The sequence below is a fragment of the Diospyros lotus genome, chromosome 8 (genome assembly GCF_014633365.1).
Source record: "Diospyros lotus cultivar Yz01 chromosome 8, ASM1463336v1, whole genome shotgun sequence".
Taxonomy (NCBI): Eukaryota; Viridiplantae; Streptophyta; class Magnoliopsida; order Ericales; family Ebenaceae; genus Diospyros; species Diospyros lotus.
This window is the reverse complement of record NC_068345.1, coordinates 11,522,236-11,541,208: the sequence shown is the minus strand read 5'-3', so window position 1 is coordinate 11,541,208 and position 18,973 is coordinate 11,522,236. Positions and strand designations below refer to the sequence as shown.

Genomic DNA, 18,973 nt, shown 5'->3' with positions numbered 1-18,973 from the left:
GTGGTTCCTACATATAACTTGCTTTATCCTAGCCATTTGTAGTTTCATTTCGTGTGGTTTGTTCTTGCATATCATGTGTTTCCTTGGCACAACATGTTATTTCCCTTTATCATGCACGACGGCGCATGTGGCTAGTTGATGTAAGTCATCATGTGTGATTGGCGAGCGATCACGTGCTCGTGCAGTGCTGCCGGGGAGTTTGGACATGATGACCAACGGGGATCATTGCAACATCCTAGCATGGATACCACAAAGGGAGATTTCATATTGCATGTTACATTTGCACGCATGAAATTTTATTATGAACCCTCACTAAGATGTTTCATATCTTACATCGACATATTCAAACGTGTCAGGTACCCCTGAGTCAAGCAAAGGAAAGGGAAAAGAGGTGGCCGAAGTTTAAATTGATTTTCTGTTATTCATTACCAAAACGTGTACTACAGATTTGTATAAAAAAGAACTACTGTGAATCTTTGGGTTTCTGTCATTTTCTTAAAATTAGATGGATATGTGACATACTTGTATTTCTACAAAAAATATATAGTGGAAATCCTAGTTAATAGACTTTCAGGTTCGATCCTTTACTTTCACTGATTAGGATTTGCCTAACGCCCCCGTGTAATAATAGCATATATCTAGCAACGTTGTAATATTTAGAGACGGGGCATTATAGTTGGTATCAGAGCTAGAATATATGGTTTTGGTTTGGGTCTTGATTTGACTAACTTTGAGGATACTTTGGTCCGTGATAGGAATGGGTCAAAATATAGTAAAAAATCAACATCAGCGTGCCATCATGGGATGGTGGACGACTCTTCTGGAAGGACGGTACATGCACCCGTGGGATGCGTTAGGAGATTTCTTTGATTTAGTTACCCCTGCTTTGCAGCAATTCCCACCTCAGGTGATGGTTCCCTACATTGTAGATCTTCAAATAGCATATTTGATTTCTTTATTGACCGTAGAATGGAAAGACATTGGAAACGAACTCCATGCTTAAGGAGCCTACGATGATCTTATAGGTTTTATAGTCCACCTACGTGAGGTTGAAGCAAATATGGACATAGGAGACATACTTACGGGCATGGTAGGACCCAAAGAAGGACCTGAGGAACAAGCCCTTACGCCCTCGCCAGAATCTAAAACCAAAGAAGAATAGTTTTGATTTTGCAAGAATAAGGATTATATGTATATGCACATACATGTACAAATAAATGAGATGGGACGTTTGTTATATACATGTACATACATGCACAAAAGGGTAAAATAATGGTATGAGACGTTAATGATATATATTACTAATCTTTGAGCTTCTTGGTGACAAGATAGGTCATGTAGCAGTATTGGGCAATATAGACGATTGTCAGCAGAATCTGATGAATAAGTAGAATGAGGTTTGGTACAAGTATTTTAATTATTTGGTGAGATTAAACCCCTAGCCAAAATCCCTAGTGACTCATCGGATTTTTGGAGACATTTTCATATATGGGTTGGGATACTTATTAACAATTGTTTTAATTTGACAGGTTTGAAGTCTCGAGAGATCAATTGGGTTTGGGGAGATACTTCTAGATATGGTTCATTTGAATCTCGTACTAACGACTATCTTGCAGGATTTGAAAATTTTGGAGTCTTGAGGATTCCAGACAATAATTGTTTGGGAGATGCCTAATTGTTTTACAGGATAAGGAAAGATCAATGGAACTTGGAAGACTACTTTGTTTTGCAAATATTTCATGAACCTAGAATCTTAAGGATTTTAGATAACAAGTGCTCGGGAGACTATTTTGTTGCCTAATTGTTCTATAGGAATTTCAGAATTTAGGAGATTTTCTAAATCCAGGTTACAGACCCGATAAGGGTCTAGTAGGCACCTAGTTCATGAAACCTCATACAGATTTGAGGATACAGGTATTTGGAATTTGTTGGATTGGCAATTTGTTAGATCCACAAAAGTCGGGAAAGTTGAAAAACTTATGATTTTCAAGTTTTAGTCTGATTAGCTGATTACAAATAGTTTGAAATTATTTTACTGCTAAGGTTTAAATATTGATCTCGTGATTTTTGAGTATGGATATTTCAGATGGTGAATACCCGACATTTCAAAGATTTGAACTAGCCACTCCAAACCATCGTAGGAATAACACTCAAGAGGAAGAATCAAAATACTCCCACAAGGAAACATTAGAAACTCCTCGGGAAAATCCACTTCAAGAACGAAGCCAGGAGGATGAAACCCGCATAGACTGGATGGAGCGAGTCATGGAAAATATGCTAACTTTTATGTAGGGGTCAGGCTACCTCTCGAGCTCCTGATATCATTAACAGGTTCCAGCGATTAAATCCGCCTATCTTTTGGGGAAAAGCAAGAGTTGATCCAAGTGAAAGTGAGTATGGGCTGGAGCAAATCGAGAAAATTTTTGATTTTATCGATTACAACGAGGAAGAAAAAGTTAACTATGCCACCTTCATGCTTTGGGACAAGGTAGACTATTGGTGGACGACTATGCAAAGGACCTTATAAGGCCCTATGGAGCAAGGTACGCCAAATATTGAATGGGCACAATTTAAAGAACTTTTCGATGCCAAGTATTTTTTCCTATGTAAGAAAATGAAAAAAAGGTTGAGAATTTATGAACCTGAAACAAATTGGGGACATGACAGTTGCCCAATATGAAGATAGTTTTACTCGGCTAATCGAGTATATGCCCATCTACAACATGGACGAGGAGGCAAAAGCCCAAAAATTCCTCAGTGGGTTGAAATTGGAAATTCAACAAGCGTTAAGCTCTTTAGGGGCCTGCACTTATGCAAAAGTGGTTCTACAAGCTTTAACGGTAGAAAGCAATCTCCACAGGATGAATGCCCTAAAGGCAGAATTCCGAGGACCAAAGGACAAAAAACTAGGAAAAAGACATGATTTGGATATTCGAAGGGGAAATTTCAAACCAAAAAGAGGCCAGGAACTGCAACAAGGTCGTGTATTCAATCTAACAAGAGAGGATGCCAATGCCAGCCCAACACTCATACAAGGTACATTGATTTTCCTTAATACACCAGTGCAAGTATTAATCGATCCCGAATCTACCCATTCATTTTTATCACATGCAATGGCATGTTGCCTTAGAATTGGAATTGAGGGAGCTAATTTGTCCAATGATAGTGACTACTCCTTTAGGAAAACAAGTAAAAACCTGCAAGAGTTATAAGGATGGGAAAATCGTGTTGGGGAACAATAAATTTGCAGTTGAACTTACGTTACTAGAGATTCAAGATTTTGACATAATTCTCGGGATGGACTTCCTGTCCAAATATAATGCTAGGATTGACTGCCAAGCAAAAATAGTAAAACTACAAGATGACTATGGGACTTTGGAAAGGTTTCAAGGGTAAGATAGCGCTAGAAGAACCGAATGGATAACGGCTCTCAAAGCTATCAAGATGCTAGAGAAATGGGCCTATGGATATTTGGATTGTGTGCAAATAGAAAATAAAAAGGTGGAATTCAGTGGGGTGCCTGTAGCAAAAGAATTTCCTGATATCTTCCCCGAAGAATTACCCGGACTACCCCCTCATCAGGAGATTGAATTTTCCATGGAAACTTTGTCTAGGACAAACCCCATATCCATACCCCCGTACAAAATGGCCCCTGCAGAATTGAAAGAATTAAAAAGTCGGCTCCAAGACCTTTTGGATAAAGGATTTATTCAACCTAGGGTGTCACCTTGGGGAGCACCTGTGTTATTTGTAAAGAAAAAGGATGGAAGCCTGAGAATGTGTATAGACTATCGTCAGCTGAACAAGGTGACCATCAAAAACAAGTACCCACTTCCTAGGATTGATGAATTATTCGACCAAGTGCAAAGTGTCAGGATAAAAAAACAACAACAACATATCCAGCCTTTATCCCACTATGTGGGGTTGGCTACATAAATTCTGGACTTCCATGTATTTCTGTCTTTTGTCATATCTTCATTTATACCCATACACTTAATATCAAACTTTAATGTCTCTCCCAAACTCTTCTTGGGTCTACCTCTACCTTTTTTTTTGACTAATTGTTTTATTTCATCAACTTTCCTCATAGGAGCGTCTCTTGGTCTTCTTCTCACATGACCAAACCATCTTAGTCTAGTCTCTCTCATCTTCTACTCGATTGGCACTACTCCTACCTTATTACGAATAACCTCATTTCTAATTTTATTTTTTCTTGCATGGCCGCACATCCATCTTAACATCCTCATCTCCGCTACGCTCGTCTTTTGCTCATGCTAGTATTTAACTACCCAACATTCTAAGCCATAAAACAAAACTGGTCTTATAGTTGTCCTATAGAATTTTTCTTTCAGTTTTAATGGGATTTTACCATCACATAACACCCCTGATGCATTTCTCCATTTTAGCCAATCTGCCTTAATTCTATGCGTGACATCCTCGTGAATTTCTCCATTTTTTGAATCACTGATCCCAAATATCAAAAATGGTATTTTCCTTGTATGATTTGGTCTTCCAATTTTATTATAACATCCTCCCTCTTGCATTCTTATTAAATTTACATTCCATATATTATATTTTCTTTCTAATTAATTTAAATCTCTTAGATTCTAAATTGTTTCTCCACAACTCAAGCTTAGTGTTCACTCCCTCTTTTGTTTCATCCACCAACACTATGTCATCTACAAATAGCATACACTATGGCACCTCTATCTAAATGTGTTTAATGAGTTCATCCATTACTAAACCAAATAAGTATGGACTTAGTGCAGAACCTTGATGCAGTCACATTGTAATTTTAAACGGTTCAGTATCCCCTCCGCAAAGTGCCAGGATATTCTCCAAAATTGACTTGAGATCAAGGTATTACCAATTGAAGATAAAAATAGAGGATGTAGCAAAGACTGCCTTTAGATCTCGGTATGGACATTATGAATACCTGGTGATTCCATTTGGGTTAACCAACGCACCTACAGTCTTTATGGATTTGATGAATAGAGTGTTCAAACCATACATGGATCAGTTTGTGATTATATTTATTGATGATATTCTAATTTAATCAGCTAGCAGGGACGAGCATGAGCAACACTTAAGGATTGTCTTAAGAACATTGCAAGAACATCAGCTTTACTCCAAGTTTTCAAAATGCAAATTTTGCACAACTCAGGTAACTTTCCTAGGCCATGTCATATCAAAAAGGGGAATAGCCGTGAATCCTCAAAGGTTGAAGCAATAAAGGGTTGGAAGCAACCCTAAATGGTAACTGAGGTACGAAGCTTTTTGGGACTAGCAGGTTATTATAGAAAATATGCTAAAAGATTTTCTAGCATTGCCTTACCACTTACCCAACTAACAAGAAAGGGAATTAAGTTTGAATGGAATGAGGCGTGTGAGCATAGCTTTAATGAACTAAAAAGAAGACTAATCTTTGCTCCTATTTTAGTAATGCCTTGTGGAACAGAGGGATTCATAGTCTATACAGATGCCTCAAAAACCGAGCTAGGATGTGTCCTCATGCAAAATGGAAAGGTGATAGCTTATGGATCTTGACAGCTGAAAAATCATGAGCGAGATTATCCCACTCATGATTTGGAATTGGCAGTAATTGTATTTGCCTTAAAACTTTGGTGGCACTATTTGTATGGGGAAAGATTCGAGGTCTTCACGGATCATAAAATCTTAAGGTACCTATTCTCTCAGAAAGATTTGAATATGAGGCAGTGGTGATGGATAGAGTTTTTGAAGGATTACGATTGTATGATCCAATATCATCCCGGGAGGGCAAATGTTGTGGCTGATACATTAAGCAGGAAAGAGCCTACTCTGATATCCAATTTGATGGCCCGGGAATGGGGACTAGTGGAGGCTTTTAGCCAGTTAACAGTGGATGTGATTCCTAAGAGAACATTTGTTTACGTCGCTAGCCTAACAATTCACTCTCATCTGATGGAACAAATCGACAAGCTACTCTAGAAGACTTGAGGGTGAGGTCATGGGTTGGCAACCAAGGGCAGGTCAAAAACCCTGACTCTAGTTTTTCAGATGGGATACTACGTTTCTAAATCGAATCTATGTGCCCAGAACCAAGGAATTGAGGCAAACCATACTGGATAAAGCGCACCGAGCCAAATATAGTATCCCTCTCGATGCCACCAAGATATATAGGGATTTGAGAAATTTGTATTGTTGGCCGGGAATGAAGAAAGATATAGCTTGACATGTGGCTCAATGTGATACCTGCCAAAGAATAAAGATCAAACATCAAAGACCTGCTGGAAAGCTTCAACCTCTGGAGATTCCCAAATGGAAATGGGAACACATCACTACGGATTTCGTGTCGGGGTTACCAAAAGGATCCACCAAAAATTATGCGATATGGGTAATAGTAGACAGATTTACAAAGTCTGCTTATTTTCTACCTATGAAAACAGGACAACCAATCAGCAAGCTGGCCCAATTGTACATAAAGGACATAGTCAAGTTGCATGGGACTTCGGTAAGTATAGTTTCCGACAAAGATCCAAGGTTTACGTCTCGATTTTGGGAATGTTTGCAAAAATGTTTGGGGACATGACTTCAACTAAGTACAGCATATCACCCCCAAACAGATGGACAATCAAAACGAACAATCCAAACCTTGGAGGACATGTTGCGAGCCTGTGTAATTGACTTTTCGAAGGGATGGCAAGAACACTTGCCTCTGGTGGAGTTTGCATACAATAATAGCTAGCATGGTAGTATTGCCATGGCTCCTTATGAGGCTCTCTATGGCCGCAAATGTAAAACGCCTTTATGTTGGACAAAAATAGGGGAAAGACAGCTATTGGGACCCGAGATAGTGCAACAAACGAATGAGAAAATCAGAGTAATCCAAGAACAAATTAAGGCAACTCAAAGCAGACAAAAATCATACGTGGATAGTCGAAGAAAGAGTTTAGAGTTCCAAGCAGGAGATAAAGTATATCTGAAGATTTTGCCTTCTCAAATAATACACCAAGGTAAGAAACGAGGAAAACTAAGCCCTCGATACATTGAACCTTACGAGATCTTGGAACGAATTGGGTTGATTGCATATCGGTTAGCATTACCTCCAACAATGTCCAACATACATGATGTTTTCCAGGTATCTCAACTTCGAAAATGCAAACCCGATCCCTCTCAGAAGATTCCTAAGGAAGCTATTGAACTTCAAGAGAATTTAACCTACACCAAAAAACCAATCGAGATTTTGGATCGGAAGGAGCAAGTTTTGAAGAATAAGACGATACCTCTTGTAAAGGTATTATGGAAACACCATGATCTTGATGAAGCTACTTAGGAAAAAGAAGAAGAGATATGTCAGAAATATCCACACCTTTTCAGCTATATGGAGTTATAAGACGAAATTGCAAGGACAAAATTTTCTAAAAAGGGGTTGAATGTAATAACCGAAATTTCTGTAAAACTTATACATTTGAGGAAATAGAACATTTCAAATGATCATGGAAGTTCGGGGAGAAAAATGCGATTTTTTTGAAAAGATCGGGAGAAAATGTAATTTACCAAAAGTATTGGAAACTTTTCAAGGGCCAATGAATGATGCAAGAAGCCTCTTCCAAAGGACATTTGGAGATCGAAATAAGGAAATTCAAGGATGCCTATAACCCTAAAAGATACAGGGGTCAAAGTGCAAAATTATAAAGATTCGGGTCAAAGTGTAATTTTTTAAAACCCGTAACGAACTCACCGGAGGAACGAACCGGCCAAATTTGTTGTTTAGGGTCATGATGAAGCTCTAAAAACAAAGCAACATGTGGCATAGCAAGTGGTGAAAAGGGATTGGCCAGAAAACTCTATAAATTGGCCATGAATGGAAGCTTGAAGCATATTAGTGGAAGTTGAGGCAAAATTAAGTTGGCTTGAGGGGATTGAGAGTGAGGATTAAGTTTTTGAGGAAAAGGGGGAGATTCTACAAGAAAAAATGAATGAATTTCATCAAGAATCGAGGGAGAAACAAGGTTTCACTGGATTTTCGAACTTTATCGGAATCTTGGTTGAAGTTGCCAAAAAACGGCTGGGAATGAGTGGTTTAAGGCTATATTCGGGTAGAGGGGAGAGAGAGGAAGGTGTAGGAACAAACGAGGAGTGAAACGGAGTTGAAACGAGGGAGAAATAGCTAAAAAATCGACGGCCAGATAAGTTCGCGTCACCGTCACCGAATAAGATAACCGGCGCGTGTGATACACGTGCTAGACCAAGGTGCGCGTAAAGCCACTTCCGACGGCGTGTGCTAGTAAGTCCAAAAATTCTGGAAAAAATACCAAAAAAAAGAGAAATAAAATAAAGGGGTTTATGGAAAAAAAAAAAAAAAATAGGGTACTTGCTTTACAAAATTCATGTTTATTGCAGAAAAACAAGCCCTAGCAAGTGTAATAGTATTGCTACAGGTAAAATAACAAGGTGAGTGGTTCCTGCATATAACTTGCTTCATCCCAGCCATTTGTAGTTTCATTTCATGTGATTTGTGGTTTGCATATCATGTGTTTCCTTGGCAGAACATGTTATTTTCATTTATCATGCACTAAGGCGCTTGTGGCTAGTTAATGTGGGTCATCATGTGTGATCGGGGAGCAATCACGTGCCTGTGTGGTGGGGCCGGGGAGTTTGGACATGATGACAAGCAGGGATGATTGCAACATCCTGGCATGGGCACCACAGAGGGAGATTTCATACTCTATGTTGCATTTGCACACACGAAATTTTATTCTGAACCCTCACTAAAATGTTTCATATCTTACATCAACATATTCAAACGTGTCAGTTACTCCCGAGTCAAGCAAAGCAAAGGGCAAAGAGGTGGCCAATGTTTAAATTGATTTTCTGTTATTTGTTACCAAAACGTGTACTACAGATTTAGTATAAAAAGGAACTACTGTGAATCTTTGGGTTTCTATCATTTTCTTAAAATTAGATGGATATGTGTACCAAAATATATAATATAATAGCATACTAGTATTTGTACCAAAATATATAGTGAAAATCCTAGTTAATAGACTTTCAAGTTCAATCCTTTACTTCCACTGATTAGGATTTCCCTAATGCCCCCATGTAATAATAGCATGTATCTAGCAACATTGTAATATTTAGAGACGGTGAGTTATAGTTCGTGACCCATGTATATATATTTTAATATAATTTTATTATTTTACATATTTATTTATAATTTAGATAAAACAATAGCCAAACACACTACGACACCACAAAACAATTTGGCAATCTCATCCTTGCCTCTCAGAACTTGTTGCGTACTCTTTTGTCATTTTCTATTTATATAACATTGTGAATTTGCAAGTCACTATATGGAGATTGAAGGAATAGCCCTTACTAAAATCAAGCTGTGAAAAGTCACCATTACTTTTCCTTTATAAAGATGGTAAAGGGTGCTCAAATCACTCTTCTTCTGCACTCAACGAATCCAACCCATCAAACTAAAGAGATCATTTTCCATTTTTTTACTTAATAATAAATAAAAATATAATAAATTATCAAAGTAATGAAAGTTTCTAAAACTATTATTACCATAGCATTATATGTCTATAACCTTTAAACAAAAAATTAATTGGAAGACAAGTTTCTTTTCTTTTTCTATGTCCTTTGGTAAGGTAATTTTTTTTTAACATATTCTTAAACTACAGTTCAATTTTAAAATTGATATTTTACATTTTTTTTTAGTTCATGAAGATTTTGTATAGAGTAGATTATTTCTAATTACTATTAACTAATGCGTTTTGTTTGTCTCAATGTCATATGCATTTGCTTCTTGTTATTTCATTGTATCAATAAACTGTCATTGTATTTTCTTTTAAATTGTTTTTATCATCCTTGTAATTAGTGGCTAGAATTAAAAAGCAGCCTAAAAAATTGTTATGTAATTATTTAATGCGTAAATCACTAAAAGAATACTCAACTTTCACTTTGTTTTCAAATCTAAACTCAACTTTTAATTTTATCAATTGGGGAGCCACAAGGTCTATTGCATGTTCTACGTTCATTCTTCTTGTTCTCATAAAGCCAATATATGATTAGATCTTCAAGACTTCTCTGTTTATGGAAATTTTGTTCTTTTGCAGGTTCTGGGTACATCTGACTCGCTTTATTCAATTTTGGGTTGTATGTATTATTGAACATGATTATTAAAATTACTCTGAATCCTCAGCCTTGTTTGTTTGCTAAGAAAACCAAGTAAAAAGATGGTAAAACCTTGGAGTTGGGTCCATAAACTTATCTGTTTTCTTCCCACTTCTTGGTGACATCATCCCAGGGATTATCCCAAAGAAATCTTTGTACATAAAAAATTTTGACTTTAAACTGTTTGTGTGCTATTTCTGATTTTTAATTTTGTGTGTTTATTAGAGCCTCCTGACATCAGTCATTGGTTCTAAAGCTACGTGTACAAGCCTTTGGAATTGAATAAAGGCAATGATTTTGAAGCCCATGTTTTAAGGGCAACTGATTGTATGGGAAAGGAGTTTAATGGAGAATATAAGAGCCAACAGAAAGAAGAAAACTGGGAGAATTTGGGGAAAATGGAACCAGGGATGAAATAGTTATTGGTGAGAAAGAAGCTTCAAATTGTTTTGCGAAATCTAATGACACAGCCGAGGATCATGGCAGAAAACCCATGTTGTTTCCAGTGCTTCCAAGAGAGAGAAGAGGGGGGGAGTGAGAGAGAATGAATGACATGGCAACCACCTCACTTCAAATTTTTCACCTTAACCCTACCACTTCATCAAATAACTGCAGGCACTAAAGGTGTTAATCTTGAGAATATGATGTGGGACAGTATGAAGAAGAAAGAATAAGGAAAATCAGTGAGAGAGAGAGAGAGAGAGAGAGAGAGAGAGAGAATTGCAGAAAGTAGGGAAGATTCAAGGGCCTTGTGGAAAGGGCCAAAAATGTATTTCAAAAGTCAGGGGAGTGAAAGTGCAATTTCAGAAAAAGGTTAGGCAGCCATGGCTGACCAAGCTTCCGGCCACCCATTCAATCACCGCTTTCTACTACGGGAAACTCGAGGAAAAGGGCTAAGGGACCTCTGGGCTTGGCCTAGAGCAATCCATGGCGAACAAAAGGGATCAGAATGGCCGAAAAATCGGCCGAAAGTTGGCAGTGGGGCCATTTTTTGATGAGTTTGGACGGATCTAAGGTATGGGAAGGCGTTATTGGCTTTGGGTGAAGCGAGATTTGTCGTTTAGAGGCTCGATTTTGATTATAAAAGGGTGATTGAAGTGGCCAATTTCTTTCAAAATTTAAGCTCTAAATCGGGCACGTTAGAGGACAAATCGAGCAACAAGGATAAGGGGCTTTTGATCCCGGGTAGTAGAGCATTTCTGGAAACTTTGGTGAAGTTTCATGTCAATTTGAGGGGGTTTTGATCGTTGGCCAAAAAATCGAGCAGGCGGTGGAGGTGGTCTAAAAATCGGCCGATTCGGCCTCTTCCGACGGGTGGTTCGGCCATCGGAGGGTGCCCCCAAAATCGACTCAAGGAGGGCTTCAACTTGATTGAGTCCGATCAACCATCAGAGGTGGAACCAGGGGGTGACGGCGAAGCAGTTCGTCGGGGAAGACAAACCAGAGGTGGTGCACGAGGCACACACGCCAGGCGAGTGGCTGCCGGCGCATGACCAAGCATGAAAGGTAAGAAAAATAGAAAAAAAGAAGAAAATAGAAAAAAATTCCAAAAAAAATCAAGGATATCATTTTATGAATTATTGTGGGAAAAATTTCTGGGAAATGCTGAAGAAAATATTTATTTTGCAATTTTTGAGGAAAAATGAATTGTGGAAATTAGAGAAAAAAATAAAAATAAATTGAGGAAAAATAGGGTTTAATATTTATTTGAATGAATATGATGAATAGGGCGTTTTGTGGCTCAAACTGAGTGATTGTGCGACTTTCGAGGCTTAGCACACAAAACGAGGTAGTACACGTTATTCGAGGTGGATTGAATCTTAAGTTAAAGGTGAGTGGTTTTCCCGAGAAGCTTATACATGTTATGTATTGTCTATGTTAAGCATGATAGCCACAATAGTGGCTAAGTTATATGTATTATATGAGCATCCTGTCGTATTTATACATTTATTGTTGCATCAATGGATTATGATTTTTGCATGGCATGATATTATTGGCATATTGATACTCGTGCATGGGATTGGAATGTCGCCTTGATAGTGTAGTTGTAATTCCCTAAGGGCAAATGATGGAACAACGTTACGATTATCTTGAAAGCAAATCGGGATTCTGCCTAGGGTTCCGTGCCGAGCTGGTGGGCCAGGGAAGATACACTAGGGCATATATTCATTCACGTTATTGCATCATGCATTCATGTAACTATCATTTTAACCCACTTAGAAGATTCATCTTCTAATGTTGGACGTATGTCCCTGGAATATTCAACATTCCAAGCGAATCGAGCAATCAAAAGGGTAAGAGTGTAGTTGAAGCATGATCCTGATAAAGGTTATTGTGGGCCCTATGCAGGGCTAAGTTCCAGTCGTTTCGTTTATGTTATGTGGATTTTAATGGTTATTGTAATGACGTGACGAGTAGAAGATATGTATGGACCCATGTATATTATGGTTTTTAAGGTTCCAATTCTCGTTTCCGCTAATGATTATGTATTTCATTTCCTTAGTCTAATTTTGGGAATGTTATCGCTATATGAGTGTGTTGAGGATTTTAGCTTAATTCATGTATAAAAATAAAAAAAAAAAATAAAAAAAAACCTAGCATGTAATACAACGTCATGAAGAGGCTGGGGCGTTACATTAAGTAATTAGAAATAGGATTCTTAACAAAAGACCTCACACCGTTTTGAAAAGCAATTGGAACATCCAAGTCATCAACCTCACTCGGTTCCTCTCTTGGTGGATAAGCCTCTAGTTCAAATGATTGGTTGGGTTGAGGAACAGGAGTTTTTGGTCTCCTAGAATAAACTAGAATAGGGTTTTCAAGGTTTTGAGGTGAATAACTCTCACATAAATCTCATTATTCTCTAGGATATATATACAATATTAATTTCCTAATCTAGGATGCTATAAGATATTCAGCATTAATTTCCTAATCTAGGATGCTGTAAAATGGAAATAATTCCTAAGCTATAGGAGAATAGCAAGATAATAACAAAAGATAACTTCCTAAAATAATGTGATATTAATCCCACTAATTCAGGATTCTTCCTACAATTCTCCAACACCTATTTATAGGCATTTAAAAGATAACCTATATAAAGATAACAACTAACCAAAATATGATTATAATCACTAAAATCAAATATAAATCTATCTAATCCCTAGATCAAATAAAACTCTATTATCTAAACAACAATAATAAATCAAAACAGAACAATATAAAACCTAATCTAAATCTTATTTTTAAAATCAAAATAGAAAAATATCCCTATCAGAATACAATGGCTGCATGCTTAGAGACTTCGAAGGAAAGAAGAAGGATCTAATATTTGTTGCAGTTGCTGTTTTAACTGATAGTCTATGTGGCAGTTTTATGACAGTTTTACTTAGTTGTTTCTGTTTTGACAGCGGGCTACAAGCTGCCAGTTTGTTAGAGAATTTGCTAGTAGTTAGAGTTCAGCTAGTATAAAACTAAAAGACCTCTTCTATTATTCAGACTGCATGATTTCAGTAAGTTTTTCAGAGAAAAGATTTCTTCTCAGTTTCTCTCTCCAGAATTATTCTCATTTTTCCCTTTAGCTTCATTTTCTTTCCGCTTGTTCAGTTAAATGGTAGTCTATAACTGAAATCAAACTGAACATTGGATACCACAATTGATACAATTAAAAGTTGAGTCCAGATTTGAAAACAAAGTGAAAGTTGAGTATCTTTTTGGTAATTTACCCTTATTTAAACTATAAATTTGTATCTATTTTGTAGAATGAAATTTACCAGGTATGGGTACCCATTACCCAATGGATATGGGGATGGGAGGTTAATAAAATACCCATCCGGATCAGGTACAGGGATGGGGGCGAAAATGAGGATGCAGGTACGAGTACAGGACAGGATCTCCTACCCAAACCCTCCCTATTGTGATCCCTCAGTAAGCCGCCAAGGGAGAGATGAGAGAGAGCTAAAAGAGAGCGATTTAGAGAGAGAGAGAGGAGAGGAGGGTGGTAAATTAATGACAAGGGAAAAATTGCAACAAGGTTTGCACAGTTTATGTAGTTGTAATTTCCCATACTTTAGGGGTACTTTCTACTTTTAGGCCAAACCCCAGAAGTACCAAGTTTATTTTTTCCCTTTTTAAACTCTAATACTAATAACATTGCTCAACAGAAATTATTAAAAGGATAAAATAGAATTGTAAAGTTCCTACCCCAATTCTTCCTGCTACCCAGAATTCCATGCAGAAGAACAGCTGTTGGCGGATTAGGCACTGACCTGTCCATAATATAACTCCATCTTACCTGTGTCACATAGATTACCAGGCTCAATAGAATTACAGAGGAACTCACAATACTTTGAGCAGTGAATCACCTTTATATGGAATGTCTTCCATCCATTAACAAGAAATTCACACACATTTAACTTAGAAATTCGAAGAAGACAAAATACGGAATCAACTACTAGAAGTTTTAAACCTTTGCAAGCTTCTTATAAATGCAAACGCTTCACCCTCAAACTGAGAAGCTTACCAAAAGAGATCGTTTTCTTCTAAAATATATTTCCTACTAAACATCAATTTGACTTGTTTTCACTTGCAAGACTGCAAGCAGTCTGTCTAACATGAAAAGACATACTTCAGCCACTATAGCAGTTCTCCCATTTACCAATCTTAAGTATCATAATTGGAAAATATGTTCTCATTGGTCTTTTTTCTTTTTTTTTTTTTTTTTTTTTTTGGGGGGGGGGGGGAGAACAGGGATGTATGAATTAACATACAAAAGGCATTTTTGTTGCTTAATAATTTTTGTGAAGTAAAATAGTAATAGAAAAAGATAAAGTTAACTCATGAAGGGGCATGTTGAGAGTAAAAATAATAATATAAAAGAATAAAGTTAACCCTCTAATGCGGTCACCAATCAAGACCCGACCCAACCAAATCGGAATAGTAGCACCGAAACAGTAGTGAAACAATATTTTAATACTTTATATATTTTATGATGTTAATTCTATTTCATATTTGTTAGGGTTTTATTTTTATTAGAATTCTAGTTGGATTTTATTTACAAGTATTAGATAGATTAGCCAAACTCTATAAATAAACCTAGAAGCTAGGAGTTGTAATCAATTTTATTATTCAAAAAATTCTAGCAAATTAGTTTGGTTTTTCCAAGCAAGCAGCTTCGATTCTTGTGCCTAGTTGAGAGTCCAACTTTTGTCATTGAAGTTTGTTCTCTCAAAGGTATTTGAAATTTATTGTTTCAAAGGTTTCTTTATGTGTTTTCTTTACACACACGCTACACGCTACGTCAAGTGGTATCAAAGCGATTAACCAACCAATCAAATGGCCAATCTTGAATGTAACGGTAGCAACTAGCCCGTGACAGTGATCAGGGGTTGTCCGCGATTTGGAGAGCAATCGAAGAACAACGAGAAGTAACTCGTACCATCCAGCAGCAATTGGAGCAAATCAGCAACCAATTGGGCGCCTCACTATGAGTTGATGATGACAGAAACCTAAATAATGGGGTGAATCAACCTGGAGCGGGAATACAACCCATTAATCATGTCCTTGTTAATCCTAAACGACTAGTGATTGAAGATAGAGATGAAGAGAATTGGTTGAGCAATAGCTAACCCTGGTGGTAGAGGGGTTAGGAGAAATGCGCATCAGCACAACCATTGGGACAACAATGAGTATAAACTAAAGGTTGATATTACTACCTTTAGTGGAGATCTTGATGTTGAGGGGTTCCTGGATTGGATCGCTAAGGTTGACTAATTTTTTGAATACACGGAGATCCTAGATGAATGACAAGCAAAGTTAGCGGCTTACAGATTGAATGGCAGTGCATCTATTTGGTGGGAGCGATTGACAGAGACGAGATTGAGGGAAGGCCGACATCCAATTCAGGCATAGAGACGAATGAAACAGTTGTTAAGAGGTAAATTTTTATCCCCTCACTATGAACAATACATGTTTGAAACTTATCAAAGATGTGCACAAGGAATGAGGAGTGTAAATGAATATACCTCAAGTTTTTGAGATTGGCGGAGAGAAACCAATTGTTAGAAAGCGACAATCAACAAGCAACTCGTTATTTGAATGGATTGAAGCCTGCTATTCGTGATAAAATTGGGGTTCAGATGGTTCTAAGTGAGCAAGAAGCAAGAAACTTAAACTTTAAAGGCTGAGTTAATGTTGAGTGAGAGAACCCGTAATGACAACTATCGCCAGTATAGTAAGAATGAAAATAAACAAACAGTTTTTAATAAAGACAAGTCGATTCAGGGAGCGCAACCCTGTAATCCACCTCATACAATCAACCCTAATAAGGCTACAATGGGGGGAAACATTAAGGTACTACTTCTAATCTTCCAAAATCCCCTAATTCTTATGCAAAGCCTATTCTTTTAAAGTGTTTCAAGTGCAATGAGGTTGGGCATCGATCTAATGATTGCCCAAGAAGGAAAACAGTTAACATTGTAGAAAGCGAGGAGGAGATATTGCTGAAGAGGAAGTATATTACGGGCCTGATGGGGAGGATAACGAGGAAGAGTATGGACATGGAAAGTATACCTATGTAGTGAGGAAGTTAATGCTATCTCAAAAGAATAAAGATACTACTCAACGGCATAAGCTTTTTCGCACGAGGTGTATGATAAAAGGAAAAATCTTTGAGTTGATTATTGATAGTGAAAGTCAGGAGAACATTATAGGAAGAGACGTGGTGGCGAAGATCCAATTAACTCTTGAAAAACATCCAAGCCCTTACATGAGTGGATGGATCACAAAAGTTGGTGGCATACATGTGGATGAACGCTACAGGGTGCCTTTCTCTATTGGTAAGTACTCTAACGAAGTCTATCGTGATATTGTTGATATGGATGCTTGCCATATTTTATTTGGATGCCTTGGCAATTTGATGTGGATGCTTGTCATGTCCCTAGGAGGATTAGAAGCATAATACTGTGATACGGATATAATAAAAGGGTAATGAATCATACTAGATGTACAACCATTTTGTACATCTTGGGCTACATAAGGGGGTATTATGACTAAAATACCATGCGCCTCACGCGCCTCTATGCGCCTCATGGGGGGTTTTTTTGTCATTGGTACACCTTTATGTAGCCCAAGGAGTACACAAAGGTGTACCAATAGCATTTTCCAAGGGTAATATTGTAATAGGCTTATATTAGTTTGTTAGGAGATATTTGGCTGTTTGTTAAGAGCACATGAGTGCTGTTAGAAATTAGCTAAAAAGCTACCTATGCTTATAAAAAGGCTCATTGTAAGAGGAGATGATTATGTTTTGAATAATAAATGAATATTTTGATTTCTCTCTAAATTTCTCTCCATCCTCCCTCTCATTTCTCTTTCCTTTCTCCCTAATTCTGTTCAATCTTCCCCTTCATTTCTTCTCTGTTCTTCCACAAATTCCTTCCAATTCCTTCTAAGACCCTAGCTAAATCCTAGGGTCATGACAAATGATATCAAAGTAGTCCATCCTTGGCTGTGGTTTTGATTCGAGTTCTAACGATGATTATCGGTGAGTTCCGACGGTGATTATAGGCTGCTAATTTCCGGTCGAAGGAAAGCAAAGCAGTTTCGACTCGAAACTGTACGCGGATTCCGTTCAAAGAGACGGATTCCGCCGACTTCTTTGCTGGTGAGTTCCAACACCCTAGGCTGCTAATTTCCAAGTCAGAAGGCGCTTGAGGCGAGAATATGAGGCTTGGCAGCAGACGAACCAGGAAGTCGCAACTGGTGTAAGAGTTCCAAGAGATCACGGTTGTGTAGCGGGGTTCGGCTGGAAGGCAACGAAGGGAGGGTGGTCTATGACTGCTGAAGTGCAACTGTTGAGGCGAGCATGAGTCCGTCGGAGGTGAAGCGGATGACCCAGAGAGTTGCTACCAGACCGATAAGCTTCCTGTAGGCGTGGCTGGGTGTTGCGATTTTGATCGAGAAATTCCGACTGGAGTTCTGTGGGGTACTGCCGCTTTGATTGGTCAGTGATTTCGACCCAAATGGTAAGAAGTGGATCTGGGCGACTTCTTGAACCCATTGTAGTTGCTACCAGATTTCGAAAATACCAGAGGCGAGCACAATTGGGCTGGGAACCTGTGGACGGTGATTGGGTGGTGACCGATGCAAGGAGGAATTGGGCTTCGATTGATCGAGCAGCATTTCCGATCAAAGTTGCTAAAGCCAAGGCAATTCAACGCATCTAATTCCTATGGGCCTGGTGATTGTCGGTGCTTCAGGCAAGTAAGACCAACAGTTCCGATCGGACCTTGGAGTTAAACAAGAAGGTGAACTCAAAAGGGAAGTCAAGCGATTGTGAATCCTTGGTGATTGTTGTTTCAGAGGCGAAGTAGGTGTGCAAATTGGAAGCAACGATTGAGACAAACAGACAGACTAGGAGACTGCAATGGATTCCAGGTTGTTGAATTGGGAGGAGATTGATTCTTAATTGGGCGAAGGCATAATAGTTATTTTGGAGTCAATTGATTTTCTAGAGGCTGCAACAAAATTGATCGAACTCATGGGAAGGACCCTGGGCTTCCAGTTCGACTTGTGGAAGAGAAGCGGAAGGTTTGACTGCGAAAATAGGCGATTAAGGCTGGAACGTTTCTGGCGGAATTAATCTCTAGCGGTGGCTTAAGGTGGTGATCCAGTGGCAAGAACGATAAAGTTCAAAAGGCAAAGAGGCATATGCAATTCAGAATGAAGCAGAAATACGATTCCAATTCGATTTTTAGGCTACTGAAATTAATTTCAACAAAGGGATTTGGGTGTGATAAATGATTTCTCAGTT

The 18,973-nt window shown here is 38.1% G+C and overlaps 1 protein-coding gene across 6 annotated transcripts in view; it reads right to left on the bottom strand.

Moving 5' to 3' along the window:
* Positions 1 to 18,973, bottom strand: part of LOC127808948 (uncharacterized) — a 144,605-nt gene that overhangs the window by 98,853 nt on the left and 26,779 nt on the right. For all 6 annotated transcript variants that reach the window (XM_052347697.1, XM_052347698.1, XM_052347693.1 and 3 more), the window contains exon 4: positions 14,365 to 14,455. In XM_052347697.1, coding sequence (XP_052203657.1) covers positions 14,365 to 14,455 — 91 coding nt within the window. The remainder of the gene's footprint in view (positions 1 to 14,364; positions 14,456 to 18,973) is intronic.